The sequence below is a fragment of the Cibotium barometz genome, chromosome 6 (assembly GCF_041138505.1).
Source record: "Cibotium barometz isolate CiBa-2024 chromosome 6, ASM4113850v1, whole genome shotgun sequence".
NCBI lineage: Eukaryota > Viridiplantae > Streptophyta > Polypodiopsida > Cyatheales > Cibotiaceae > Cibotium > Cibotium barometz.
The window spans coordinates 64,296,230-64,317,516 of record NC_141051.1 but is presented as its reverse complement, the minus strand read 5'-3'; the positions used below and the strand labels follow the sequence as shown (position 1 = coordinate 64,317,516).

Sequence of the window (21,287 nt, the reverse complement as noted above, 5' to 3'; positions counted from 1 at the left end):
TTCCCATATCAAAAAGCACATCCATAGTATCTACAAATGACACCTCATCAAGCACCCCTGAAATAAACTCATTCTTCTCTAGAAGACCACACTGCTCAAAACTTTTTTGTTCATTTTGTATATGTTTTTGCATACCACGCTTCAAATCCTTGCTTTTTACAAAAACTAGTGACCCATAGCTGGAGAATCCCTGAAAATTTGCTGAAAAGCTATTTACATTGATTGAGTCCTGCGAGAACTCATTTCCCCTTGTACCATTGGAATCCCGCTTTACAATGGCACCTGGCCAAAATCCCTCATCTCCCTGTAATTCATAAACTCTCTGTTTATCTTTGGGAGTGACTGTGCCCGAAGAGACTCACGATTCCTTTCATGATTAATGCAAACTGTCAAAAACTGAACAGCTTTTTTGCCATCTTTACTCCTTATTCTTGCATATGCTGAACCATCATCCAAAACCTTTGTTTCCATCCTTACAGCTATAATGTAGGGTTGCCCAAGGATAAGGGGATACGATGACATCTCCTGAACAAAGAAATTCTGATCATCCTTCACATCCCCTATAGTTACCCTTACATTTGGACATGCTGCATAAAGCTCTCCAGATGAGTTATTAGCTGCTTTAATCATCCACCCATGATCCACATCCATTGGCCATTTACATTTGTTGTAGAGATTTTTAGCCATAAGATTTATTTCAGACCCATGATCAATTAGAGCGACATATGGCTCTTCCAAATCACCTATCTTGACAAGGGTTTCAGTGGTTGCTCTTGCCCAATGGCTCCTGGAGTAATGACTCTTTGTAAGAACTTCTTTTTCATCATCCTCTCCCACAAAGCGCACTTGTCGTGCCCCATCAGCAGAGTGATTACATTCCACCACATTTTCTCTCTCTTCCTTTTTCTGTACCTGTACTCCATGAGTCTTGGAAGTGCTTGCCTCCCCTTGTGATGGAATAGATTCAATTATGGACTGCCTTTTTCTTCGTATAATATCAATTATCTCATCATGAAATTCTTTCTTTGCAATCCCCAAGACTTCCCCTAGTGTGAATTCCACCCTGCTGTTTAGAATCCTTTCTTCAAGTACTTTTTTGAGATCTGTTGCAACTTCAATATCAGATTGAAGCTTGTAGAGTGGACTTTTCCCTTTACCCTTCTCCTTCATTTTTGCTGGCACTTCTTCCATTGAAACATCCTGTGGAGGTCTGCTATGCTATGGAGGCATATGTGATGGCCCAGGATCCTTCTTTTCACTTCCACGTGTAACTCTTTTTGATGGCCCTCCTTCCTCATTTTCCCTTTTACGCTTCTCCTCTACCTGTGCCTCATTATTTTGGCATTTGGCAATATAGGCATGAATGGATAAAGAATCCACAGGCTCCTCCCAGCCAGTCTCAAGACGTATACAATCACCTGCCTCATGCAAAGCTTGCTTTGACACTTTCTTTGACGCAATTAATTCCATTGTTGATGGCCAAAAATCCTCATTCTCATAATCCTCATCATTCTCAAATCCCTGCTTTAGTTGACCAACCTTTAATCCATAGGTTGCTGCCTCAACCATAGAAATGGCATGACTAGCAGCCATATCCTCTACCAGCTTTTTCATCCCTCCTTTCCCAAAGTTTGTACTCAATGGAAGACCAGTCTCTGTAAGATGGATTTTCCCATCTTTGAAAAACACAAGTTGATTTTTAAGAGCTTCTTTATAGCTAGCACAATCCTTCTTTGCATGCTCTGGGTCATCACACCATATGCATCTATATGTAAACCCTTCTTTGCTTTGAGGCCTTTGCATAGAAGCCTGCCCCAATGGTAGACCTTTTTCTTCAATCCTGGACATCTTCAATTTTAAGTCACGCATCCCCTTGATAAGCTCATCCATCGGCCCATCTATCTTTGGAATTGTAGCAGCTGGTTTGGATAGATTCTCAGGGGTGACAGCAGTTATGGGGGTTGCAGAGCCCATCACCATTTTATCCCTCCTCCGCTGCCGCTTTGCTGACATAGTGACTGCATCCTCAACATCATTCCAATCACTCTTTAATCCCTGCTCTGTATCCTTATCCTCAAGGAGGATTTCCAATTTCTCCTGGAGATCTTTACCAGCTGCTTGTAAGAAGAGCTCTGTTTTTTCTCTGTCCAAAGTTGCACGCTCTATCCTTGATAGCTGGGCATAGCGCTTCTCAAACTCTCTTAGCAGTTCTGTGGCAGAAATTCCCATTTTAGGTTTTGTGACCCATTCCAAGAAAGTTCGTTTGGTCACTCGCTCAGAATCCTCCATGAAATATTCATCTTTTAAAGCAAGCTTGAACTCCTCCCAATTTCTGCCACCATGTGCTGTCTGCAATCCTCTTATGCGCTCTCTTATTTCAGGAACACATACCAGCTCGAAACTTCGAACCATATCCTCCTCAGTCACTTTGTTTAGCTCCATCTCCTTTATATAATTGCGCAGGTACTTTGTAATGTCCTTCCCATCAAATTGATCCACCTTTTTCACAATTGATTGTAATGCTTTGGTCGTGGAAATTTGTCCCCTCTCCGCAGCTTGTTGCTGTTGCATGTACATGGTAAACATCTGAAACATCTGCATTACTCTGGGGTCAAAATGAACCCCCTGACCCTCAGAATTCTCAGCCATAGCTTCCCTGTATATTTCACCACACTCTCACCCCAGCAATTTCACGTCGGGTTCACCAAAAAGCTGTCGTGACGTGTGCGGAGTAGCCAGGAAAGTACGAGACTTCTAGCTGTGAGAGTTGGTGACAAACCTAACAAGGAAACTCACATTCAAAATTTCCCAAAAAGCATAGGACAAATCCATCCTTGAATTCGTGTTCCAATTGCTTATCTCTTTCCAAGCATAGATTCACTGGCTTCTTTTTCCAAAACTTTCAGCTAATCACATGTAGGCATAACACAACCTTTAAGTATTTCCAACATACATGTGACCCCTTTCATTCCATACATCCACTGTCACCATTCCCAACATCTCATAACGTTCTTTATCACCTGAAAATTTGGCTTAAAATTCCAACAACTCACAAACACGAAATGATATATGGCATAACTTTAACATATTCACATGATTTTAAAAGAAATCCATGGCCTGCATTTAGATCCACTAAGATAGAATCAAAATCAATTCTCACTAGAGTCGTTGCTGTATTTCTGACTCTTTGATTCCATGTCCCTTGATGAAATATCCTCACATCTCTTCATATCAAAATCCACCCTTTATTTTTTTTTACAAAACCTTTGAAGGTTTGTTGGCATCGTGTATTTACAAGTGGTAGGTAGGAAAAATAAAGGAATTTTATCAAGCTTAACTTATCTGAAGGAGGGGAAAAGCGATTCATTCGAATTTCTTTGAAAAATTTCTTCCCACACTTCACTGCAGGCAGCGTACAGCCGGCGCATAGCTGGTTTTTGTGAATTTGAAGTAAGCATATCATTAGATAGTAGCAGCTCAGCTCTCTAATTCAAGCCCCAACACGCCATAAACAGTCGCTAAATGCATGAAATGAATCTCTCTGGTCGTGTCGCCTCTGTCCCCCGTTTTTTTTCTGCAGACTTTTTCTCATAAGCACCGCCCCCCCATTCTCTGGTTTTTTTCTCTTCATTCCCACAAGGAAGTCGGCGCCATCCACCTTTTGCAGCTATTCATCCGGAAATTTCCATTTGCAAAAGCTGCGCTCGCTCTAGAAAATTCCAAATAAAAGAAATATATTTCTTTTCCACGTACGCTGCCACCCTTAGTGTATTAATTCTAACCTTAGCATTAAGGTTAAAGTTATCAATGCAAGGCATAACCTTAGCATTAAGGTTAAAGATCTCAATGCAAGGCAGTTCATTTAATTTTATTCCCCGGCATTCAATAAATTCTTCGGCACTGTAATGTCCATTGAATCTCTATTACTCTTGATGCCTCCGTAGTGTATAAATCATCATATTGGCCATGTGATTTATAGACTCCCCAATTGTTCATTCAAGTATTTTCCCATATCTTCATAAATACATTCCTTTGTGCATTGAGATGCCCTCATGTTTGCATTCCATAAGAGGTATTCACTGATTTGACCCAATCGATACCATTTAAAAGCTACCACACATTATGCACATGGGAAGCCATTAACATCATTAACTTATCCCTTTGGCGTGCCACTCATACCATCATATATAACTGGATGTTTCTAACTTACCCATGGACTCTGAGTAACAGCAAAACCATCACCCTCCACACTCATATACAGAAACTCCTAGATCTGGCTCAGCCTCAGCTTGTCTTATTGAACCTCATTTACAATATGAACATATGTACATGGCATCATATAATGACTCGTCATGGCACATAACCTCATGCATCTGGATGTGTATTTGATGGCCTCACATGCACGGTTTCACATCATAGACGTGCCATGGCACGACAACGTGTGGAGTCAACTAGCAGCAGCGAGAATCTGGGAGTGCCAGTGACCAGTCGGCCAGTATCTGGTATAGCCAACAGGTCCAATACTTCCTCCCACACCATGGAAAAATAGGGAAAAAATATGGAGAGTGGGGAAAAATGAGAAAACACCTACAAAGGGCGGGCACACCCACAACAAAGGCCCTGGTGTGTCTAATAAAAATAGGAGATGACTTCTAACACCCCCTCTCAGCTCTTGGCTATGAAATCAACCCTAGGGAGCTAGAGTGCTGCCTAAGCATAGCCTGAGGTGGTAGAGACTTTGTGAATAGGTCCGTCACATTATCCTCCGTCAAACAATAAAGTAGCAAGAGGTCACTAGCCAAGATCTTCTCACGTACAAAGTGATACTGTATCTCTATGTGCTTGGTCCGGGCATGGAAGACTGGGTTCCGAGCACTAGCTATACAACTCTGGTTATCACATTGGATGACTGTGGACTCCTTCTGTGTGGAAACCCAATCTCGCCCAGCAGTCTCTGCAGCCACACAACCTCTGCAAGCAGCACCACAAGCAGCTCGGTACTCTGCCTCTATTGAAGATAGGGTAATAGTTGGCTGCCTCTTACTACTCCAAGAAACTGCTCCTGAGCTGAGGGTAAAACTATAACCTCAAGTAGATCTCCTCGTGTCTGGATCTCCTCCCCAATTTGAGTCACTCCATCCTTGGAGTCGGACTCCATCCCCTCCTGTGTAAAAGAGTCCTAGATCCTTCGTACTCTGCAGATACTGTAAGATCCACAATCTTGCATCCCAATGAGACTTCAATGGCTTCTACATAAAAGAGCTCAACAGCCCCATAGAGAAGCTCAAGTCCAATCTGGTGTTCAGCAACCAAATCAATGAACCAACCAACTTCTGATACTGCGAGGGATCAACTCGCTCACAAGGATCATTAACAGTTAACTTTGTATTTGGGTCCATCGGCGAAGTAATAGGCTTGCAGTTCTCCATCCCAAAGGCCTCAAGCAACTTATGAACATACCGTTGTGCTGAGAGACAAAAAAAACCCCTCTGGGTCTGCGAGATCTCCAATCCCAAAAAGAAGTGGAGTAAGCCTAGGTCAGTCATCTCAAACTCCTTTGACAAGGCAGCCTTTGTCACGCCAATGTGCTCCACATGGCCACTGGTGAGAATGAGATCATGCACATAAAGGATGATAATCGTAACCATGCCGCGTTCCCGAAAGACATACAGGTTGGGATCTGCAAATCGATCTCTGAAAACCAATCTGAACAAAGAAGGAATCAATCTTCTGATTGAAAGCCCTGGGAGCCTGCTTAAGACCATACAAGGCCTTACGTAACCTATAAACCATCCCTTCTGATCCTGGAACAACTAAGCCTAGAGGCTGCTCAACATACACCTCCTCCTGGAGGTCACCAGTAAAGGAACGTAGATTTTACATCCATTTGATACACGGGCCACCTCTGAGAAGAAGCAAGGGCTAGAACGGTCCGAATCGTGGTCATCCGTGTGCTGTCGGTGGCAAAGGTATCCTCGTAGTCGATGCCTGGCCGTTGAGCATAACCTTTAGCCACAAGTCTAGCTTTATGTTTGTCCATCGACCCATCTGACGCATATTTGGTCTTAAAGACCCATTTGACACCAATGACTGACCGTTTCGACAGCCTCGGAACCACCTCGGAACCAACTCCTCCTATGTGTTGTTCTTCTTGATGGCATCAAGTTCCACCTGCATGGCTTTCCTCCAAGTATCCTGTGAAAGGGCTTTCCTCCAAGTATCATGTGAAAGGGCTTCCTTAACAGAAGTGGGCCCCTTATCTTGCATAATACGAGACATCAAATCATAGTTTACCTGAAGAAGCTCTGCTGTATTGCTTTTGTCACGGACTCTGTGCGATCTTGGAGGGTGGTCCTCTATGGTCCACTCGGAGGGTAACTCCGTGACACCTAACTCCCGAAGGGTGTCCATCAACCACCTACGTACTCGAACAGAATGTGGAGCCTCCTACCGTTGCGAGGGGTCTACTCCAGCTTGCGAGCTCAACCTCCTGTACTGATGACTAAGGTTGATCAACTGGAACAATGGTCTGGGAATCATCATCATACTCCTCTGGATCTCTAATAAGTGGCGGCTCCTCGACAGTGGATACTGGAGCATGCTCATTAAAGACCACATCTCGGCTAACAACAATCTCATTCCTCTCTGGATCATACAATCTATATCCCTTGGAAAGAGAATTATACCCCACAAATATAAGCTTGCGGGATTTGGAGTCAAGCTTCCCCCTCTGCTTCTTCGGAATATGTACATACGGGTCACTCCCAAAAACACAAAAGTGGGAGACAAGGTTTCCTGCCAAAGTATGCCTCAAATGGAGTCATATTAGGTATTGAAGCCGTTGTTGGAAACCAGTTGAGGGTATGGATAGCCATTGCCACAGCCTCTCCCCAAAGTGGACGAGGAAGATCATGATGCTCTAGCATGGTCCTCACCATCTCCACCACAGTCCTATTTTTGCATTCTACAACTCCATTCTCTAAAGGCGATCCTATATTGGCTAGTTCCCTCTTAATGCCATGGCCTGAACAAAATTTGAGAAAAACATTCGAGGAGAATTCACCCCCTTTGTCAGCCTTGAGAGTCTTTGCCTGCAATCTAGACTCTTTTTCCACCATCATGTGCCAGTCCTTGAACCGTGCAAAAGCTTGATCTTTCTATGAAAGAAAGTAGACCCATGTGAATTTGGTGCAATCATCATAACAAGCAGCATGAAATAGAGAGATCCTCCCAATGATGGTGTGTGCTAAGGTCCACACAAGCCAGTGTGAATCAACTCCAATGGTTTTGAAGCCCACCGCCTGGAAGCCTGCTTTCGAAAGGATTCCTTGTGCTACTTACCACGTATGCAAGAACTGTAATGTCCTTGCCTGCTGCCAACATCTCGCAAGCCAACCTCCATCAGTTCTCGGAAAGCTCCCCGCAGTGCATCCACATTTAAGTGGCCAAAACGAAAGTGCCACAGATCTCCGACCTAAGAACCTGTCACAATGACGAGAGTGCAGAGAGATTGTAGATACCATTCTCCACACCGCCTTCCCAAACAACCTAGCTAGTCTCATGGTCCCGTAGAGCAACTCAATGCTCCTTAAATTCCACCCGAATGCTAGTCTTGCATACTTCATGCAGCACTGAGACAGAAGATGAAAACCAAGAGCAAGGACGTAAAGAACATGGGAGGCATGCTTGCCCCCCTTGCAGTCGGGAATAATCTCCATCCAGCCCTCACTGTGTATCGGAATGGTGGAGTTGTCTCGCCAATGAAAATGCGACTTGACTGCCGTTTCAGATCCAAGAAGAAGTCTCAAGATGGAGTCATGTGCCTGGAAGCACCACTGTCAAGAATCCATTCCCGAGTATCCATTGCGGCAGTGAAGCCAACTGCCTCCATGCTCGAAGATGATTAAGCATCTGAGTCCATCATCTCTAAGTGCACAAATGCAAGAGTCTTTGCAGCTGAGGCTGAAGAATCAGCACTCTTCCTAGTCCGCTTATTAGGAAACTTCCTCCAATAGTGGCCTTTCTCGCCACAATCATTTGCAGGACCTCTCTGCCTTCAGGCTTCTTCTCAGAAGACTTCTCCGGTGAAGCCTTCCCTTTGCCCTTGTTGTTATTCTAGCCTTTCGGCCATTGGCCAGTTAAGGCCTCCGAACCTCCGCTAGGGTTCATGAATAGTTCCTCCTGAACCAAGACCATGGGCATAAGCTCCTCCCAGGTAATGGTGCTGAGCCTGCCACTAGTAATCAAAGAGGATTAGAAAGCGGTATACTTAGCAGGCAAGTGGGACAGCAAAGTAATGGCCATATCTTCTGATGATATCTCCTTCCCAGCCTAGAGGACATCTTACTGAAGGACCTGCAGCTTGTTAATGTGCTCCCGCATTGTCGACGACTTTGCAGGGTTCATAACCCGAATCTATACTTCCAAGGAAATCCTCTTCATGGGCGATACCCTGTTATAAAGAGAAGCCAAGTGATGCCATATGCCTCTGGCCAGCGTCATATGCTTTACGTGATTGATTACTTGCGGTGGTGTGCAGTTGAGGAAGATAAATGAACGGACCCTGGAGTTAACATGATTCCACATCTGTGCATGTGCCTCGCGGTCCTTCCTTGTTGAGACAGTAACTCCCCTTCCTCTACTTTTGGCCGTGGAACCCCGATAACAATGAAATCATCAAGGTCATATGACTCCAGCACATACTCCATCATAACCTTCTAGATGTCGTAATTATTCTCATCCAACTGACGGTCCACTACTGGGAACGTGGGGAGTGTTGGGATCTTCACATGCTTCTCAGCCAGGTCAACAAATCTGCCATCGTGGGGATGTAACTAAAAAAGGGTGCGTGGGTGGGAAAAAAAAACTTTAAACAAGTGGTTGTCCACTAGCAACTTAGCCCACCTTCCTCTTACTTCTTTCTCTTCCCGAATAGTCCCTAATAGTCCACCAATCAGCAATGCAACAATCCCCCTCTTTCTTAGAAAACTCCCAAGATCTTTCAAGAGCCTAGGGCTCTGATACCATGTCAAAATACGCAGCAGAGATGATAACCAAATCTGAGACCGCAAGAGCAAGTAGAGTGCAGAAAATAGACAGCACAAGAGAAGGAGAGAGATAGGCATGTAACTCTTCTCTATACACAAGATCCCGAAGATGAAAACAAGATACAATGAAGTGGGGAGCCATGGGGCCATTTTATATGGCCCCATATATGCAGTCGGCCTACAGTAGAGGGACAGCCGACAGGACAAAATGTCCACGACCAGTAAATATCACCAGTCGACCAGGTCGGCCGCCCTCACACATGTGGAGTCGACCACAGCAGAGCAGAGAGAATCTGGGACTGCTAGTGACCAGTCGGCCAGCATCTAATACAGCCGACAGGTACAATACTGCCGCCCACACCATGGAAAAATAGGGAAAAAATATGGAGAGTGGGGAAAATTGAGAAAACACCTACAAAGGGCAGGCACACCCACAACACAGAGGCCCTGGTGTCTAATAAAGACAGGAGATGACTTCTAACAGAATAGTCATTGTTAGGTGTGAGTTTTTGTCCTTTGTACACATGTACATGTATCATTTGAATCTCTCACATCACGCTCGACATTAAAGAGAATGAGGGGGAGAGGGAGAGCTTGAGTTCCTTGCAAGAAAACACACACACATAAGAGAGTGCAAGACACAAGAGAGAGGTGGATGGCTGAATTTTCTTCTATCTTCTTCTCTTCTCTACAACCATATAACTCAAAGATAAGAGTACATACATAAAGGGAAAGTACTCTCCTACAATAACATACAATGGTCAGTCGATCCATAGTATGAATTCGACTATATGAGATGGCACTATAACTATGCCATAACTCTAGTACTCCAAAGTGGCTGTCACATAGCCTGTCATCCACTAGCAGCATATCAACCATAATCTCACCAACCATGCTTGGGGGTTTCACCTAAAAATATTTAGTGTACCAATTGAGCAATTTTAAGATAAATTTATAGAAATACATTTACAGAAGGGGTTTTTTTAATCAATTTTGATCAATTTTGAAAAGAACCGGTCAGTTTATAAAGAAAAAGGAGTCATTTTATTCATGAAAAAATCACAGGTAAGGGTTTTTTTAAATACCCCTTGAACGCATGTTATACATAGGGTTTCTTAGTAGTGCACCTCCCAAGAAACCATGCCATTAGTACAAGTGTGGAAGCTATCACCCACGCGGGTCATCAACATAAGCAGAAGCAATAGTTAAGCTCAATATCTTAACACCCCCCTCGAGCTCAATTGCACGCAGTAAGTTGCTAAACCTATGGATCTTCTCTATGCCGAATGCTTTCGTGAAGATGTCAGTCACTTGATCCTTTGTGCTAAAATATACTAGATATACATCACCTGCTACAACCTTCTCCCTCACAAAGTGATAATGCACGGTCTCAATGTTCTTTATTCTAGCATGGTATAATGGGTTGCTGGTGCCAACTGTATACTACTCATGCTGTCACAATAAATGAAATCTGCCCTATCCACGAGCTCACCCATATCACCAAGTAGCTTCTATAACCAAGCTACCTATGGTAGAACCTCTATACTTGGGTCTCTATACTCAACAAGAACCCTATTAGCTTCTTCTTACTGCTCCAACTCACAGTGGCACTCCCAAAAGAAAACATAAAACCATTTGTAGATCTCCGTTCTGAGACACTACTAGCCTAATCAGCATATGTGTGCCCATGTGTTGAGATGTTAAGCTAAACATGAGCTAACACTCATGTTATGTCTGGGTGACTGTTTTTGCACTTACATCACCGGAGTGTCTGGTAGGATGCTGATATGATAGATATTCGCCAATGATTCTACATTTGGATTACACTAGCTACTAGTCCCACCACTGAGTTATGGCAGACTTACTGTGCAAGTTCACTCACTTAGCGTGTTCACATTATGGACCTCATGTACATAGTACTTTAGTACTTATGTTGTATTTCCCTTATCTTTTGGTAGAACCCTTTTGTTGAGAAGAAGGACAATAATTTTCAGCCTCTCATCTTGTGTGTTCTCTTCTAGGGTTTGTGTGAGTGTGTGTGTGCTTGAAAGAGTTCAAGATCTCTTCCTCCCTGTATCTTTTCATGGTATCAGGGCCTGGTTCATGCTAAGAAGCCGAGTAGCAAGAAAGAGAAGCACATAAAGTGATACAAGGGTAACAGCTTCACCTACTCTTCCCCCTTTTGTGTTGGCTACTAAACCCTTGTCGGAGCTCTTCGGGAGGCCTGGCAAACAAACTTCAATTGAGGATCTGTCTTCGTGGAAGAGGAGCTACAAGGCTACTATTTTGTTCGTTTTAGACAAAAGTTATTTTGGCCAAAAATGCATTTCAGGTGTGTCTTGACCTCCGTTTTCCAGTTCGCACGCGTTCACGTGCATTGCGGGATAAGTTTTGATTCTTTGTAGATTTCTGTTCTTGGAACTGTAGGAAGGGCATTTGGTTGTATAGGCACTTTGTGTACTGCAAAGGGGTCTTACAGGTGCTATCTGGTGTATGTATGCAAATTGATGTCATTGGTGATATTTTGGGTGCAGTATAGTACTGCTACTACAGAGATGCTACTACAGAGAATACAACAGTTTTTTTAGGCCAAACAAGAGTGCTATTTTTGGTGAGTTTGTGTTGTAGACAAGATGTAATGATGGAATTAATCAAATTGTTGCGGAGAATCTTGACAAGAACAACGTCCATGCTTGGAGGTTTAGATTTAAAAAAATTCTGATGGGAAAAGGCTACTAGGACTACATCAAAGGTGAACATGAAGAGGCACCAGAGATACCTGAGATTAATCCAATTGCTGCATATGTAAAAAAATACAAGGATTAGAATCAAGGAGAAAGGAAAGTCATGTATTAGATTTTTATTAGCATACAAGACACCATGATTGGGCATATATAGGATGCCAAGTCACCCAAGGAGGCATGGGACACCTTGGTGAAGTATAAAACTAACACCAAGACACGAAAGGTTCAGTTGAAGAATGAGCTTCATACTGTGGAGAAGGAAAAACATGTCTCTGAATGATTATGCCTTTAAGATCAAGGGCATTGTGGAATCCCTTGCATCTATTTGTATTTCTAATGAAAGTACGTCTGCGTGGTCTCGGGCCACAATACAAGGCATTCAAGATGTCTATTCAGATTCAGGAGAACATTCCCAAATTTATAAATTTGGTGTCAATGCTGATCAGAGTTTGGGTGAAGACCAATCTTCACAAAATAAAGGCAATTCAAAGCAAGAGGCCTACTACACAAGTGCAGGAAGAGGCCAAGGCTGAGGCCATGGCCAAGGTGATGGCCGAATAGGTAATCAAAATTATGGTGAACAACGGCAGTCCCATGAATCACAACAACAACACACAGGTGAAAAAGACTAGTTCAAAGGTAGGGGGAATCAAAGAGGTCATGGAAATTGGCAAAGGTAGCAAAATGATACACGAGGCTATTTTTACTATGGAAAATCTCGGCATGTGGAGACAGATTGCTATAAGAAGCAAAATGACATGAGAAGTGAAAAAGTGCAGCAAAATAATTATGCATACTCTATCCCAAGTAATAAGGTTGTTTGTTGTGCGACATGTGCTTAATGTTGTGTCGAAAAATGATGTATCCACATGCAATGATAATGTATGGTATGTGGATTCATGTGCTTTGAACCACATGACCAGTCTTGGAGCGAGTGATTTAAGTATATGAAAAATCCTAAAAAGCCAAGTTTTGATGAAACAGGGGATTCATGTGCTTTGAACCACATGACCAGTCTTGGAGCGAGTGATTTAAGTATATGAAAAATCCTAAAAAGCCAAGTTTTGATGAAACAGGGGATGATACTACTCATCTAATTACCCATGTTAGAAATGTGCCATTGTCTATGCAGAATGATAAGGTGAAGTATCTTGTAGATGTACTTCACATTCCAAATATTACAAAGAATCTAGTTTTAGTTGGCCAGATGATTGAGCAGGGTTTGCAGGTGCGCTTTAACCCTGATGGTTGTTATATATCGAAGACTTTAAAGACAAGTGCAGGTTGGTTGAAAAAGGTAATAGAGTGGGTAGAGAATGTTTACACTAGATGTAAATATGCCTAATGTGAAAGGTGCAATGTTTGCATAGGGTTCAAGCGTTATTGCAGATACGGACATTTCTCATAAGAGAATTGGGCATGTAAATGTGCAAAGAATGAAGTCTATTGCACTAAGTGGTGAATTAAACATACAAGTACTCCTTCAAACATCCTTCAAACATTGGGGGGAACAGAGAGACAAAGAATTTGTTCATGTTGTTCAATGCATGTATGAGCAATTTTTTAATCCCCTTTGCCCATAGGTTTTATTAACCACTGGGCTAGAGACGTCGTCATAAAGATATTGAATAGTAGGAGGTCGCACATAACGAGATACGTGAGGGAAGGAAGAGGCATGCTAGCTCAATAATCAAGGAAAGAGTGGAAGAAGACGATCAAGGACGTTAAGGATGACAATTAGTACCCATACCAAAAGGTGGCACACCATTTGCCATTGGAGAAATATGGCACCACAAAGTAGGGGTCTAGAGGAAAGGCGGCTTAGATCGCTAGATTTATAAGTTGTTGTAAATGTGGTTTCATATGTATTGCTAAATATGTGTGTGTTTTATGCATTTAATTTCATGTGCTACATGTTTGTAATTATAAGAAACCACAATAAGATAAACGGGTGAACAGTTTATCTCGCAGATGTCATACTGAAGCTAAAACTTGTGAGTGGCTTAAAAAGAGGGAGTGGTGATTGATGATGACATGTAGAGAGCCCGACGTGACTATGTGGTGTGAGTAATTGATCTTGCATGTACTTAATTTCTTTGAAGATTTATGTGAGCGTGTTTTAGTACTAAATGTGTATGCTTTTTTCATTATGTGATATAGAAGGATAATGAAAGTGGCTAGGATGAAGTTGCAGGTGATGGGGAGTTCAAGGTGGGAGTTCAAGGATAGAGATGACGATGTGAGGAGGATGATCAAATTTGATATATAATCTTTGTAATCTTATGAAGATTATCTTAGTTTGCTTATTTATTTTGAAACAATATTTTGACCTTGCACATTTATTTTGAAATAATATTTTGACCTTGCACATCTTTATTTATAATACAATATGAACATCTTGTTTAACTTGATGTGGACCACTCTCAATATATGTTTGTATTTTTAATGAAGCTTTTTATAATATGTTGTAAATGTGTATTTTTCATGTTTTAGTTTATACAAAAGAATTGGAAACATAGTTGTGGATGCGGCTATGCTCTCATCCTCTTGGGGGGAGAGAGAGAGAGAGAGAGAGAGAGAGAGATGACTGACGCTCTGAAAAGAAAGCACATAAAAGGAGGTTTAGAGAGAGGTCTAAGATATTATGAGAGAGAGAGAGAGAGAGAGAGAGAGAGAGAGAGAGAGAGAGAGAGAGAGGAGGGGGGCTTCTCTTTTGGTTGTGAGAGAAAGGGTTGAGAGAGTAATGACACAAGCTCTAAAAAAGAAGAGCACGTAAAGGAGTTAGAGAGAGAGTCAAAGAGGTTGTAAGGGGAGAAAGAGGGAGAAAGGGGTGCGCGTGTGTGTGTGTGTGTGTGAGAGAGAGAGAGAGAGAGAGAGAGAGAGAGCGCATGTGCTCTGTGAGGGTTGCATGCAAGAGGAGACAAGACTAGCACTATAGTTGGAATATTTACCAAAACAAGCTCAATTCAAAGGTTTTATACTAAAGTGAAGCCTTGTAAAAACATGGGAAATAAGGATGAAAACTTTTAGCAAAGAAGCAGTGAATATCTAATGCAACAGAACTTAGAACGTACCGTTCAAACGAGCTGTTGAAATGGGCGGTTAATGCAAGCCAATAAATAAATGGGTTTAGGACTTTCGAATTGGAACTTTTCTACGGGAGTGAGAACATGTGACGCACACATTATGATACAGCTAATTGCACGTTGGGATGGGGTCGGTAATCCCGCAGAAGCCATCTTGTTGATAATAGTTTATGGAAATTTAGGTGTGATATCATGTCTGCATGATCCAAACCGGCAGCTACGGAGGGGGAAGTCAGGTGCTCAGATTCATTATATCTTTCATCAAAGCCTGCGGGAGGCCGGGGGTTGTAGCCGCGTGGGTGTTATATTCAGCTAGTTGGGGTCTGGAGCCTTGCCACTTGGGACTAAAGAAGAGCCCGCACGCAGACAAATGAAATTGGGAACAGAAAGATGAACATTTTATAACTTTTTCTATGCACTTTGACAATACTAGGAGGAAACGGCCCAAAAACAGGAAAATGTACTACTTAGCTAAGGATGATAATAATATATGCACAATGTTTGGACCGTGTCAAACTCTTCGCACTGGCATCTCCCTAATATAAGGAAGCCCATGTCTCTTGTGAAGTTGAAAAGTCTTTTGTTTATATTTAACCAAATCTTTTGGTTTTCTTGAACCACTATTATCAAAGGCAAAGAGTTAGTTTGGATCTCTAAATCCAAGCATTTGATTCGATTGTTACAGTAGACTCAGTCAGCTAACCCAGCTCTACGATCGAGTGAATAATTATCAGCTAAACGGACGCATGAGGATGGGTTTTGCCTAGGCCATGTGTGCAAGTGACTTAGTCTCGATGCTCAAACCAACCTTTCCGCAACACTAATGTAAATAAACAGTGCTCAAAATAAATTTTTTATTTAGCTCTGCTTTTTGGTTCTGAATTGTTCCTTCAAGCATCGCTCACCTGGCTACTCCTGAGTTAACCTTTTTCCGGCAACCTCTACTACGAGAGCCTACAAAAGCAGTGACCCAGAAATCTACCTAATCAGATTGTTTCACTCTTAGACATCTAATTATATCGCTAGAACATCCCCAAGGTGCTTCACCAGTGAGTGTCGTGGTGATACCACTGCTACACTGCTGGTTGTTTAGAACACACAAGATCTCTCTCTCTGTCTCTCTCCCTCGCTCTGTCTCTCTCCGCTAGTAATTTACCACCATGATGATCCCAAAATTGCATTGCAAGCTCAGCGTAGTCTTGCTCAGTGCCGTCATCCTCTGTAACGTGGCTTCTGCCAAAACTCGCTATTTCAACTTCACGGTTGGTTAAAGTGGAAACTCTTGCATCTCTCTTGCATTATTTATCGTTGCTACTTCTTATGATTGTATTATCTCTGGATTTAATGATTCTGCCTAATCTAGGGCGCTCATTCTGTTGTCCTTAGATACAAAACAGCAATGTTACTCGCCTTTGCAACACGAAGTCTCTCTTGACTGTGAATGGGGAGTTCCCAGGCCCAACAAATTATGTGAGGGAAGGAGACAAGGTGGTGGTTAACGTCACAAATATGGTTTCATATAACATAACCATACACTGGTACAAATGCTCTCCCATGTTGCGCAACTGGCTTGATTAAACTTTGTTCAAGGTCTCCATGCTTTTGCGCAACTGCATTTGTTAACCTTCGATTGTCTTGAGAACTTATTTGCGTACTGTTCACATTGCATGTGATGTTCTTTGTCCAGGCACGGTGTTCGGCAGCTGCGGTCGTGTTGGGCGGATGGCCCAGCCTACATCACACAATGCCCCATCCAAACCAACCAATCCTATGTGCACCGGTTTCAGATAATTGACCAAAGGGGTACCCTCTTCTGGCATGCCCATCAAAGCTGGCTGAGAGCCAGCGTCTATGGAGCTTTTATCATTCTTAAGAAAAACAAGACCCCCTACCCATTCGCTAAACCCCACCAAGAGCTCGCCCCTCTCCTTCTAGGTTGGATAAACTTCAATCCTAGTTTTTGAAAGAAAGAAGAGCTCCTTTTTCAGGAGAGAACACAAATATTTAGCAGTATATCATACATATGATGATATCTCCAACTCATAAATCACGTTGTATTTTTGTAGGTGAGTGGTGGAATGCGAACGTGGAGGATATCATAGCGCAGGCACTTGCTGCTGGTGGAGGTTACAACATCTCGGATGCCATTACTATCAATGGACAGCCTGGGGACCTTTACAACTGCTCATCCAGTGGTAAGTATCGTAATCGCTGCCACCAGTCGTCCAAGAAAGAAAACGTTAATTTATGAGTGTGTAATGTGCAAATGTGGAGGGATAGACACATCAATGTGTAATGTGAATTAATTGGTCAGGAGCCAAGGTTCAAGTTCTAATATGTATAGATGTGGATGCATGCAGAGACGGTGATATATAACGTGACGCAGGGAGAGACGGTGATGTTCAGGCTAATCAACGCGGCCATGAACTTCCATATGTATTTCGCGGTGGCCAACCACAGTCTCACGGTTGTGGAGGCCGATGCAGAGTATGTGCAGCCATACACAACAGACGTAATAGTGCTAGCCCCCGGCCAGACCTCTAACGTCCTCCTGACGGCCAACAACTCCATAGGCCAGTACTATATCGCAGCCTCCGTCTTCTCAATGCCCAATGCCACACTTGTGCCCTTTCCCACCATCGCCACCACGGCCATCCTCAGCTACAACGGCTCCACGTCCGGATCCACTAACTTAACTTTGCCCAGCTTTCCTTTGCCCAACGACACCAACTTCGTCAACAGCTTTTACTCCAACCTCAAGGGCAAGAATTACTCACAAGGCTACTACTACTACGATGTTCCCAAAATCGTGGACGTAGACCTGCTCCACACTGTGGGTTACGCTCTCCAACCCTGTCCGGCCGGACAGACCTGCCAAGGCCCCAACAACACCTTGATCAGAAGTTCCGTCAGCAACATCACCTTCGTCACACCCAACGTCTCCCTCCTCCAGGTAGCCTTGTTACTATATATATATATATATATATATATACATACAAATATAAAACATTTACAAGCTCACTAATGCACTTCCTCCGAACGAAATAAAATATTTATTGAAAGCAAATGTTTTAGCTTATTTTAGTAGGTGTGACAATTTGTACACCTACAAGTTCGAATAGAACACCGAGCCTTAGGCTTTTCACACAAGAATGTGTTTAGCTAAACAAGTGGGGCCTAGAATTGATTGATGTAATACTTCAAACAGTGGACTTTCCTTGGGTTTTTTACACACGAATGTGTTTAGCTAATCTAAGGGGATTGACATATTCAAGCTAATAAGTTAATCCTGGTATGGAAAGCAACTCTAGTAACATGTCAGAGGTGTGTGGGAGTAGAAGGCATCGCTATATATTCTAAAAAAACATGTGTGACTATAAATTATATGAAAGTCTTCCAATCCCCTTTTTAAGAACCTTCAGGAAAGAAAATTTGATCATGTAATGTATTTATAAGTTTATATCAATCTTTTCGGGAGCTCTATAAGTCTTCTATGAGGATCTCTAATAGACTCTCAATTCGAGATTAGCATAGGAGTGTCTTCTTGAGAGGTGTCCATGTCTTTTCTTTTCTTTTTTATATCATTTATACGATGTATTTATTTGATTGTATATCTTGCACATCATAGGGATATGTTTTTTTTTTCCTTAGGCCTACTTCAACAACATAAGCGGGATTTACACGACAGACTTCCCGGACGTGCCACTCTTCCAATACGATTACGCGGCGGTGAATCCGGACGTAAAGGTGGCATTGCCGGGGACGAGGGTGCGAGTGATCCCTTTCAACAGCACTGTGCAGGTGGTATACCAGGACACGGCCACTCTCTTCTTCGAGCAGCACCCCATCCACCTCCACGGCCAGAGTTTCTACGTGGTGGGCACGGGCAACGGCACCTTCAACGCTTCCACGGACCCCGCCTCCTTCAACCTCATCAACCCCGTCTCCCGCAACACCGTCTCCATCCCCGCCGGCGGCTGGGCCGCCGTCCGCTTCCGAGCCGTCAACCCGGGTAAGAATAATAATCTTAAGACTTCGTCCAACTCACACACCACCTCATACTTTATTTGTTTTTAGTTATCTTACGCATAAGAAAGGAAGGCTTTTAAAGTTTAGTTGACTTTCGTTTACTTGCTATCTTTTCAATGATGAAAAGGTCAAAATATATTCTTTGTAGTGATGAAAAGGTCAAAAATTACTAGTTCTGCACCGTGGTACGTTTGTTCCAATATGCTTTCCTTGCGTTGCCTAAACCACATCTCTTAAGTGTTGGAGGACGATTGAAATGTCTATCTTAGAGGCCTTCTACACGCCAAGGGTCCTTTCTCTATTTTTTTGAGATTCGACTTGAACGCTAAGGGTCCTTTCTCTATTTTCTTGAGATTCGACCAGAACATTAGCGTTCAGGTGAAAATATTTTCTTGAGATTCGACCAAAACATTAGCGTTCAGGTGAAAAAGAAAATATGTTTTTTCTGAGAAATAGGTAAATGAAGTCTGGGCCTTTTACTATGTTAGAAATGACGAAGTGAAGGCATCTTCCACCGCTCAGTATAGGTAACCACCACTTATAGCCTGTTATTTGAAGTCGCTTTTTGGTCATGCAAAAAACCAAAGCACAGAATTGCCAGTGACTGAATGACACAGGTAGAAATTTTGACGCGTGAAGGTACACCTGTTTTCACCTTCACCTGTTTTCGGCGGGCTTCATTGTGACTGAGTTCAAGACGCTTGAGAAAAAGGAACATGGCCATCCCGTATGAAGTCGCTCTTAAACTCGTGTCATAGTCTAATCACCCCACGAGCCACTGCTCATAAGAATATTTATTATGTTCGCCATTGGGCGTCTCTTTACTAATGGCTTAAACGTCTATGAAAATTGGATGTGATGGTCTATCTATGAATAACAAGGATATCAAAACAAGTAGTCTTTCTTGATGGGGTTGATGGGGAAGGTTGTGCTTTTTTTTTTTTAAAGGGCTTTCCTTTGTTACATACTGAGTGGTCTATTGGTACATCCATTCTTCAGTATGTATCTTTATTTAAAAGAAAAATTGATGTTTATGGCAATACGAAGTTGAGTAACATGTAAGATGGATGATGAAATGCAGGTGTTTGGTTTGTGCATTGCCACTTCGATATCCACGCATCATGGGGGATGGACATGGCATTCATCACCCTCAACGGGATAGGAGAAAACGAAACGTTGCCACCACCACCGGCCGACTATCCAGCGTGCTAGCTTTTAAAAGAAAGATAAAGAGCCATGATTTCATTTGTTATGATCAAATAATTGACGTAATTTTCTCGGTCCCATAGAATCATAAAGTAGCAACAACACAAGATTTAGAAGAAAACAATGAGAGGCAAGTTCGAACGGGTGCAGGTGCTGCTGATTTCCTTGAAAAGAAAATATTTTACATGAGTAGACCACCCAGCTCCCATCCGTTCGATCCCTCCGCCTCATGGACGTGAACTACACAAAGCATCATCACATTCACACGTCTCTGTTGTCCGTTTTTAAAAAAAGATTCTTTTTTTTAAAAAAAACCGTCTTGCCCTTATACAGAACGCATTGAATAATTGCAGCTGAAATGTGTCTCTTCAAGTATTGCTAACGTGGCTGACGGTTAAACTTCCATAGCGCCGACTTCTGTCCAATCATGTCTACTTTTTTCCTAACCAAAACGACCTTCAAATCCCACATGATTTTATTGAAAAAATCCAACATGTTTTTATTGAAAAAATATATACATTAATCTGTTTTATAATTATAAAATCGAAACAAAGAAAGAGCAGCGCGCGCACGGTCTTCCTGCAGAAAACCTGTCTTGCACGGTGAGAGCTCTCGAAAAACCATGGTTATCACCTTCCCAAGGAAAATATACCCTCTTTCCATTTTGAGTTTGGTTTAAAGTCTATTAGTGTCATTTTTTTATCCTCAAAAATGACGTTGGAGGTTTGCTTTATTCAAGCCCCTTTTTCTATATTCAAGTACCCTTGAAAGGAAGGCATCCTCCATCCATAATTTGTGTAGATCATCATTAAAGCTTCTTACCTCGAGCACACGGGTGGGCGGACAACTATCCATTTGTAATTAAACAAGCAGTAATATTGTTTACTCTCTACTTTTTTTTTAAATGCAATGCTTTGCATTATAAATATCTATGTGTTTTCTTACAATATATGTGCATAAATATATGTGTATGTGTGCATTAAGGTGTACATACATACATACATATATACATACATACATACATATATATATACATATATACATACATATATATATACATACATATACATATATACATATATACATATACATATACACATATATGTATATGTATATGTATGTATGTATGTATGAGTTGTTGCAAGATCAGGGTGTCCAGTTTTATCCAGTTTCTG

General features: G+C 42.3%; 1 protein-coding gene across 1 annotated transcript; it reads left to right on the top strand.

Annotated features, from left to right (window-relative positions):
- The first annotated feature begins 15,864 nt into the window (after positions 1–15,864).
- On the top strand, positions 15,865–20,438 carry LOC147637961 (laccase-4-like). Its single transcript, XM_086799799.1, has 7 exons — positions 15,865–16,139; positions 16,264–16,415; positions 16,565–16,812; positions 16,944–17,072; positions 17,238–17,830; positions 18,529–18,889; positions 19,988–20,438. The coding sequence occupies exons 1-7, from the start codon at positions 16,038–16,040 to the stop codon at positions 20,116–20,118; spliced, it is 1,716 nt and encodes a 571-aa protein (XP_086655925.1). The 5' UTR covers positions 15,865–16,037; the 3' UTR covers positions 20,119–20,438.
- Positions 20,439–21,287: the final 849 nt, after the last annotated feature.

Coding starts and splice junctions, on each gene's coding strand:
- LOC147637961 (XM_086799799.1), top strand. CDS start 16,038: ATGATGATCCCAAAATTGCATTGCAAGCTCAGCGTAGTCTTGCTCAGT. Junction 16,140..16,263: donor CTCGCTATTTCAACTTCACG/GTTGGTTAAAGT, acceptor TGTTGTCCTTAG/ATACAAAACAGCAATGTTAC. Junction 17,073..17,237: donor TTACAACTGCTCATCCAGTG/GTAAGTATCGTA, acceptor GGATGCATGCAG/AGACGGTGATATATAACGTG.